Source organism: Dendropsophus ebraccatus, chromosome 5 (assembly GCF_027789765.1).
Source record: "Dendropsophus ebraccatus isolate aDenEbr1 chromosome 5, aDenEbr1.pat, whole genome shotgun sequence".
NCBI lineage: Eukaryota > Metazoa > Chordata > Amphibia > Anura > Hylidae > Dendropsophus > Dendropsophus ebraccatus.
The window spans coordinates 110,221,976-110,230,843 of record NC_091458.1 but is presented as its reverse complement, the minus strand read 5'-3'; the positions used below and the strand labels follow the sequence as shown (position 1 = coordinate 110,230,843).

At 47.0% G+C, this 8,868-nt stretch overlaps 1 protein-coding gene across 1 annotated transcript; it reads right to left on the bottom strand.

Moving 5' to 3' along the window:
• Nucleotides 1–6,389: 6,389 nt before the first annotated feature.
• On the bottom strand, nucleotides 6,390–8,251 carry POU3F3 (POU class 3 homeobox 3). Its single transcript, XM_069972425.1, has one exon. It carries the CDS (start codon nucleotides 7,731–7,733, stop codon nucleotides 6,390–6,392), a length of 1,344 nt encoding a protein of 447 aa, XP_069828526.1. The 5' UTR covers nucleotides 7,734–8,251.
• Between the last annotated feature and the right edge of the window lie 617 nt (nucleotides 8,252–8,868).

The window sequence follows — 8,868 nt, the reverse complement described above, 5'->3', positions numbered from 1 at the left end:
TATGCTGTAACCGCACCTATTATGTATAAATTATCCGCAGCCATTATGGATGATGTACCCGAACCTAGTCCTGCCCCATGACCGCAGAGTCACTGACGCAGCTTGACACATAGCGGCTATATTGCAGCATTAGGAGGCGGTTGCCAGGCAACTACTGAATGGAATTCAACCGCGAAATTTAAATGTGGAGGCAAAAGCATCAGAGCAGCGCTGTGTCTCTCCTCTTCTCTATCTCCTCTCCTCCCTCTCCTCTGCTCCCTCTCCTCCCTCTCTTCTGCTCCCACTCTTCTCCTCTGCTCCCTCTCTCTCTTCTCCTCCCTCTCTTCTGCTCCCTCTGCTCTCCACTCCACTCTTCTGCTCCCTCTCTTCTCCCCTCTCTCTTCTCCTCTGCTCCCTCTCTCTCTCTTCTCCTCCCTCTCTTCTGCTCCCTCTCCTCTTCACTCTTCTGCTCCCTCTCCTCTCCTCCCTCTCCTCTCTACTCTTCTGCTCCCTCTCCTCTCCTCCCTTTCCTCACTCTCTTCTCATCTGCTCCCTCTCTTCTCCTCTGCTCCCTCTCTCTCTTCTCCTTCCTCTCTTCTGCTCCCTCTCCTCTCCTCCCTCTCTTCTCCTCTGCTCCCTCTCTCTCTTCTCCTCTCCTCCCTCTCTTCTCCTCTGCTCCCTCTCTCTCTTCTCCTCCCTCTCTTCTGCTCCCTCTGCTCTCCACTCTTCTGCTCCCTCTCTTCTGCCCCCTCTCTTCTCCTCTGCTCCCTCTCTCTCTCTTCTCCTCACTCTCTTCTGCTCCCTCTCCTCTTTTCTCTCTCCTCTCTTCTGCTCCCTCTTTCTGCTCCCTCTTCTCCCTCTCCTCTCTTTTCCTCCCTCTCCTCTGCTCCCTCTCCTCTCCTCTGCTCCCTCCCTTCTGCTACCTCTTTCTGCTCCCTCTCCTCTCCTCTTCTCCCTCTCCTCTCTTTTCCTACCTCTCCTCTGCTCCCTCTCCTCTCCTCTGCTCCCTCTCCTCTCAGCTCTGTCACTGTGTGCTACGGTATATATAGAGGGGGGCATCTCATACCATCCTGCAGATCCTTACCGACCTCTCTACTGTCACATATCTGGACTGTTCTATACCATCCTGACCGCTCCGGCAGGTCTCCTCTATGCGGGGATTTATGGACTAGATTTGGATCATGTATAAAGCCTTGAGTATTAGTTTATGAGTATTACTGTATGAGTGTTTGAGTATGAGAGTATGAGTAGTGTATGAGAGTATGAGTATTACTGTATGAGTGTGTGAGTGTATGAGTAGTGTATGAGTGTACGAATATTACTGTATGAATGTATCAGTATGAGTATTAGTGTATGAGTAATGTATGAGTATTACTGTATGAATGTATTAGTAGTGTATGAGAGTATGAGTATTACTGTATGAGTATGAGTGTATGAGTATGAGAGTATGAGTAGTGTATGAGTATTACTGTATGAGTATGAGTGTATGAATATTACTGTATGAATGTATCAGTATGAGTATTAGTGTATGAGTAATGTATGAGTATTACTGTATGAGTAGTGTATGAGAGTATGAGTATTACTGTATGAGTATGAGTAGTGTATGAGTAGTGTATGAATATTACTGTATGAATGTATCAGTATGAGTATTAGTGTATGAGTATGAGTATATGATGTACAGACAATACTATGTCCCCAGCGAGGACAATGGGACCTGTTCGGTCGGTGGATTTGGAAATCTGAACTGAAACAGTAAAACACAAAGCAAAAGTAGCCAGACTTCCATCAGCAACAAGTGAGCAGCATGTCTTCTATCCACAGAGCTACAGCACACAGAGATGCTGACACTTGTAGTCCTCTCATCACAACACATACCTTCCCTCGCTAGAATAATATCTACAACTTTATTCCACATAGTAGGTCATGAAAGCCAATATCAGGTGATTGATCAGGCTATTCCATATATATAGCTCCCAACCCGTATAACACTGGGGCATAAAGCAGATCCATAGAGTTTATCACCAATTCTTTATTTGTCATCTGGAGCTGAAAACCTATATATATTCTGTGACTGGTGTAACTGGGAACAGCTGAACAATGGCGACAGTCTCACCCCAATCTACAAGTCACCCACAAGGCACAGTGCATTGTTCTGTCTCTCTTCTAGCAAAAATCAATAGCAAAACTCAAAGGCTAAAGGTTCCCCTCCCAATGCTAAGTATTTCCAGAGCACCTCATCGATATGCTATGTATTACCTCAGGCTGCTGCTATTATTATTATTATTATTATTATTATTATTATTACTACTTATATTATGTGTAACCATGAGGTTTTATAATAAAGAACATGAGAGCATGACGTCTATTGGAGAGAGAGACTCAGATGACGATAGATAGGCGATAGATAGATAGATAGATAGATAGATAGATAGATAGATAGATAGAAGAGATAGATAGATAGATAGATAGATAGATAGATAGATAGATAGATAGATAGATAGGAGATAGATAGATAGATAGGAGATAGATAGATAGATAGATAGATAGGAGATAGATACTACTTATATTATGTGTAACCATGAGGTTTTATAATAAAGAACATGAGAGCATGACGTCTATTGGAGAGAGACTCAGATGACGATAGATAGGCAAGAGATAGATAGATAGATAGATAGATAGATAGATAGAGATAGATAGATAGATAGATAGATAGATAAAAAATAGATAATAGATAATGCGATATATATATTAGATAGATGACATAATAATAGATGACAAGAAACAGATAGAATAAAGCGGATACATAGATAGATAGATAGATAATGAGATAGATTTGATTGAAATATATATGAGATGGAAAATTAGACAGATATTAAAGAAATATACATAGATACAAGATAGTCAGAGCTTAATCAAACCATCACCTCTTGTTGCTATACAAAAACTTTCTGAATAAATAGGATCGCTATAGTTTTTTTTTGAGGCATACCACTGATATTTTGGTTTATTTAAATTTACCAATCTACCACACACATGCATGTATATATATATATATATATATATATATATATATATATATATATATATATATATAGGCATGGTGCTTGTGCACATGTCATCCTGTGCTCCCAGGTGGCTGGCAGCGCCAGTGCCCTGTGTGTGCGGCGGGTTACACAGCAGAGCTGAATGATTTCCCTTCTAATGTCAAGGTCAAAGCCTCCTCTGGAGCTGCCAGTCATGACGTCACAGCACTGACCCCCACCTCCCCCTCCAGCTAGCCTGTCAGGATGGATAGACAGCCAGCACACACACACAGCTCATCCCTGCTCATCCCTCCATCTAGCAGCTACCCCTCACACCTCCATCTCATGTCCTGCCTGGGAGACTCTGGAATCTCGCTGCATAGTCCGTGTCCATGTACACACAATGTATAATAGCCACAATGACAGCTTGGTGGCCACATCTCTAGCTACAAGCCCCACAAGCAACTTCTACCAGGCCAAGAACAACAGACGTGGCCGCAGGTTCTTTCATTTACCTCAGAGGGCTATTTTATTATGAAAATAAACGGATAAATACAACCAAAAAAATGTTTTAACAAGATAAATAGGTTACAAATATATAATTTAAAGGGAACAAAAAACAAATGTAAAAAAAGTAATATGAAATCAAGTTACACTTGTTGTAAAACTGTAGACAATTATTTGGTAGAGAAATCTCTACAGTTGTCATTACAAATCATTCATTATTATGAGACATAGGAAGGGGGAGGGGAGGGGGAGAGAGACTTATCACAGCACATCATGGAGATCTAGATATACCACCTAGCCCACTGATGATCACTAAGAGCCATCATCAATAAAAAGGTGTCTCTTTATACATAGAAACCAGAGTACAAGGGGTTAATCGGCTTGCTAGCCCTACACTACACTGCCAGGCACCTGGCACAGCCAGAGGAGCATCAACAGAAGAAGGAATCTATTGTCTCATAGAAAATCACAATGGGAAGAGCTACAATAAAAAGCCACCACATAGCTTCAGATCCATCTTTTTCTTCTTCTTCTTTCCAGTATACAAAAGATTGTGTGACCTTATTGCAGGAATCATGGCACAAAAAAAAGACAGGGATAATAATAAGCTCCCAGTGCAGCCCTCCATAGTCCCATCCCAGGCATGCTGGTGTCACACAACAATGTCAGGCCAGGAAGGCAGCCATGCTACACTCATTCACACCAAGCCAGAAACCGCCATTCTTCCTAGGATTGGAGCCCATATGTGAATAGGGGGCAAGGGAAAGCATGCACTGAGGTTATCCCTACTTTACACAATATACACACACACACTAACACTACCAACACACTGCACCAGGATCAGTAGTATTATTACTGTGGTCACCCTGAGAGATCCCATAAAGCTTCTCAGAACAATGAGCTATGCCTAGTGATGCCAGTCCTAGAGATGCCAATGACCAGAGGCCTGGAGAGAGGAGGCTTCTCTGCACAAAGGATGATGACAGAATACAATCTAATAACCATCTACAGGAGGACTACACAACCAGGAATGAGCAGAAAACAAAGATATCTCAAGGAGGATTCGATCCTAGCCATGTCTTCTAGCAGAAACACAGTGCAATCATTCTCTATGAATAATCCACTACACACAACCACAAATAAGGGGTTAATCAATAATCGACACAATCCCAATAAATAAATGTCATCAAAAAGAAAGGGATTTTGTGGCAGTGTAATAAAAAGGATTAAAACAATGCAGACCTGAGCTTGTTATTACTATTATTATCATCATCATCATCATCTTCTCCATCATCATCATCACTCTTATTCATTATTAGTATTACTAAATCATTTCATTGACCCTAATAAATTGCTGATGGGAGGATGCTAAATAGCCAGAAATCAATACCCTCCATGCCAACTTCTACATGGGCATATTATTATTATTATTATTGTTATTATTATTGTCGTTTTATTTAAAGGGCATTGATAAATTTATGGAAGACAGTAATGACAAGCAGAAAGAAAAAAAAAGTGTTCTTAAAGCATCAAATATCAATAGTTCGATCTGGAATTGGAAAAGGATTGGCTCCAGTTATACGCATCACACACAGAGCTGTCTCATTCTAACAAATTTATTTTCTCAATCATTATCTCTTACGGAACCACTACGGAAATTAAATTACAATCAAATGATCACATAAAAAAAAACATAAGAGACCATTGTCACCTGTCCGTATTTCTCTTCAATTGTGATTTGTGCTCGTCTGAAAAAAAAAAAAAAAAACACCAAAAAAAAGAAACAAAAAAAATAAAATAAAAATATAAAATAAACAAACAGGTAAATATTACAAGATCTGGGGGGAAAAATAAATTACCGTTCTGCAGCAGTTTATAGGTTTTATGAATAAAATATTAAAAGGAGTCATTTGATGAAAATATAAAGCACATTTTCTGGTAGATCAGCCAGGGATCTAATATTCTTATTATTCTTATTGTTATTCTTATTATTTTAGCGCTGTCTTTTCTTATCAGTCTATTACAACAACCTAACAAAAAAGACACTGCGTGGAAATTGCAGGAGTGGATCTAATCCTCGTGGTTGGCAGCGGAGAAGTGACGGTAAGTGCACAGACAGAGGATCAGATTGGGCCAATAGGAAATCCATATTATTAGAGTTTTACTGGGAGTCCTAGAAAAGAGCGGGACATGTCAGGGCATATGGTCGGGACTGTAGAAAGAGGAAGAAAAATAGGATTTCTTATTGACATCTTAGAGAATGACCCCCCTCTGGTGTCGGCTGGGCAGAAAGTTCACGAAGCAGACCCCCTCTGGTACCCTGCTTATTTGTATTTCCAATGTATTTCTTACAGTCTCTGTAGTGCCATGTGCAGATGGGTTGGCAGGCTGGGCATTGTGTCCCTGGCATCTGTAGGACCTGTAGCCAGGGGGAAGAGTTGCTGCAAGTTCCCAGCAGCAGTCTAGTAAATTGCCTGAAATGCTTCTTCACGGGGACAGACGGGACAGCACACAGTCAGCCGTGGGAGTGGGCACAGCCTATACATAGGGTGGCATCAGGAGGGGGGATTTTTTTTTCTTTTTTTTTTAGGTATTTTTTTTCTGTGAAATCGGGAAGGAGTCGTAAGGCAAATAAAAACAATATTAAAAATATAATATATATTAAAAAGAAATATCTGCAGTTCTCGGTGCCCTGGGTCACCGTGCCATAGTCTTCGCCCTGTGTCAGTGAGTGTTTTCCCTCTCTCGGTATGGTAGGTCTATATATATATATATATCATTAGGAATCTATTTATATAAAAAGAGCAGTCTGGGTGAGGGGGGCTGTGTGTGGCGGGGGGTGGCATCACTGGCCAGGCAGCTGCTGGGTGCCCACTCCAGTCATTGCACACTAGTCTGCATCCCGTGGTGAGGGGGCGGCGTGTCAGCCCCCACATTGCCCACCTGGGAGTAGACATCATCTGGCGTCTGTTGCTGGATGCCCGGTGGGGTCATCCTCTTCTCTTTCTGCCGCCTATTGCAGAACCAGACCCTGACCACCTCCTTCTCCAGCTGGAGACTGTCCGCCAGGTTGGTGATCTCCTGGGCAGAGGGCTTGGGGCACTTGAGGAAGTGGCTCTCCAGGGCGCCCTTGACGCTCACCTCTATGGAGGTCCTCTTCTTCCTCTTCCTGCCCTGAGCTGCTATCTTGTCGATGCTGGTGGGGCTGCCCGTGGACGAGTCGGCCTCCTCCAGCCACTTGTTGAGTAGGGGCTTGAGCTTGCACATATTCTTAAAGCTGAGCTGCAGCGCCTCAAACCTGCAGATGGTGGTCTGGGAGAAGACATTGCCATAGAGGGTGCCCAGGGCCAGGCCCACGTCCGCCTGGGTGAAGCCCAGCTTTATCCGCCGCTGCTTGAATTGTTTGGCAAACTGTTCTAGGTCATCCGAGGTCGGGGTGTCCTCGTCTGAGTGGGGGTCGTGGCTGTTGACCCCGTGGTGCGGCTGTTGCTGGTGGTGTTGCTGCTGGTGCTGCTGCTGGTGGTGGTGGTGATGATGATGGCCGGGGTGGTCGCCCAGCTCTGGCGTGTCCCCCCTGACCAGGCCGGGGTGCACCAGGCTCTGGCTCCCCGGGGGAGGGCTCAGCATCCCGTTCACAGTGAATGCCCCGGACTGGGAGTAGAGAAGCGCCTGCTGCTGTTGCTGTTGCTGTTGCTGCTGCTGCTGCTGCTGCGCCCCTCCCGTCATGGACTGGATGTGAGAGGCGGCGGCGGCTCCCCAGCCTCCCGGGTGTCCTTGGTGGGGTCCTAGGTGAGGCGGTCGGTGATGCAGGGCGGCCCCCGGATGCAGCTCGTCCCTCCCAGCTCCCCCCTTCACGTCCTGCTGCTGCGGGTGCTGCGGGCTGCCTGTCATCCCCACGGGGCTGCTGGACCACGGAGAGCCTGCCTCTGCTGCCGCCGCCGCTGCTGCCGCCGCCGCCGCCGCTGCATGTGCCGGCAGCGCCGTGACCCACTGGTGTGCGTGGCTGAGCATGTGCCCGCCGTTACTGGCAGCCATGGCCCCCTGCATGAAGTCGCTCTGCACCATCTTCACCGTGGGATCCCCCCGGTAACCGCCTGACACCGAGGTGACAGCTGCGCTGCCGGGCTGCATCCCCCCTCCTCCCCCTGAGTCCGAGTGCACGATGGAGCCGGGCGACAGGATGCCGCTGCCGGGGAGGTAGGGGTTAGAAGCAGCCGTGGCCATCGCTTCCCCCCGGGCCGTTGCTATCCACAGGTTTGGGGCTCTCTCTTCTCCTCCTCCCCCGCAGCCCGTGTACGTTTCCCCCTTGAGATGCACTTTCGTCCTTGGAGGAGGCTCCCGGGGTGAAGAAGAAGGAAGGCGGGGGGCGTTCGGTCACCTGTTCCGGGGCTCCCCGGCGGAGGCTCAGCGCGCTGCCGGTCACTCTGCTCTCCCGGGCTTCAGGGTCTCTCATAGATTATAGCGGGGCTGGAGCCGGGGCGGCGGGGCTGCAGCCGGGGATGGAGCCGGAGATGGAGCCGGAGATGGAGCGGGGGCTGCGGACAAGTTGCCTCCAGGAAACTTCTTATAGTGTCAGTGAGGCGGCAGCGCCGGTAGCGTTACAGAAAGTTGTGCTGGAGCTCGGGGTCCCCCCTGTGACAGCCGCCGTGTCCCCGCTGCCGCTGTGTGTGCACAGGTGACTCACTCATCCTCCTCCTCCTCCTTATCCCCCGGAGCGGCTCGGTGTGCGGGGACTGCGGAGGACTAGCGGGCTGTGCGCTCTACAACTCCTGTGGAACTTGTCCGGGCTCAGTGACAGCTGTGTGTGTCCCTCCCTCACTGAGCGGGGACTGGAGAGTGTTTACCCTGCACGCAGCGCGCACACCACCACACTATCCCAAATACGAGCACGCCGAGCGCACGGCCCCCGCTGATTGGCTCCACGCTGCGTGATTGACACCGAGGCGCTGACTGGCTCCGGGCGCGCACCCCCTCCTTCCGGCCCTTCCCATTGGCTGCTCATTAATTTAGGCAAAAGTGTCGTAGGAGCTGGGAATGTGGAGGAGCCCCTTATGTACACACACGGCTATAGATAGAGGCTACTACTAGCAGGAGGCTCCCGGCAGCTGAGGCTACCATCTCCTCACACTGCTCAGGTCATCCCATCCCTACACACAGCCCACAGGGCCACAGAGACTATATAGGCACACCATACATGCATATAAGAAGATTATGGAGATATATATATATATATATATATGTCAGTTATATGAATATGAATGAGCGTATTAACCCTAAGCTACACGATTAATGATGCTAGACACTATATATTATATCAACACCCCATGACAGATCCTCATAGAGATGCATTTTATAATAC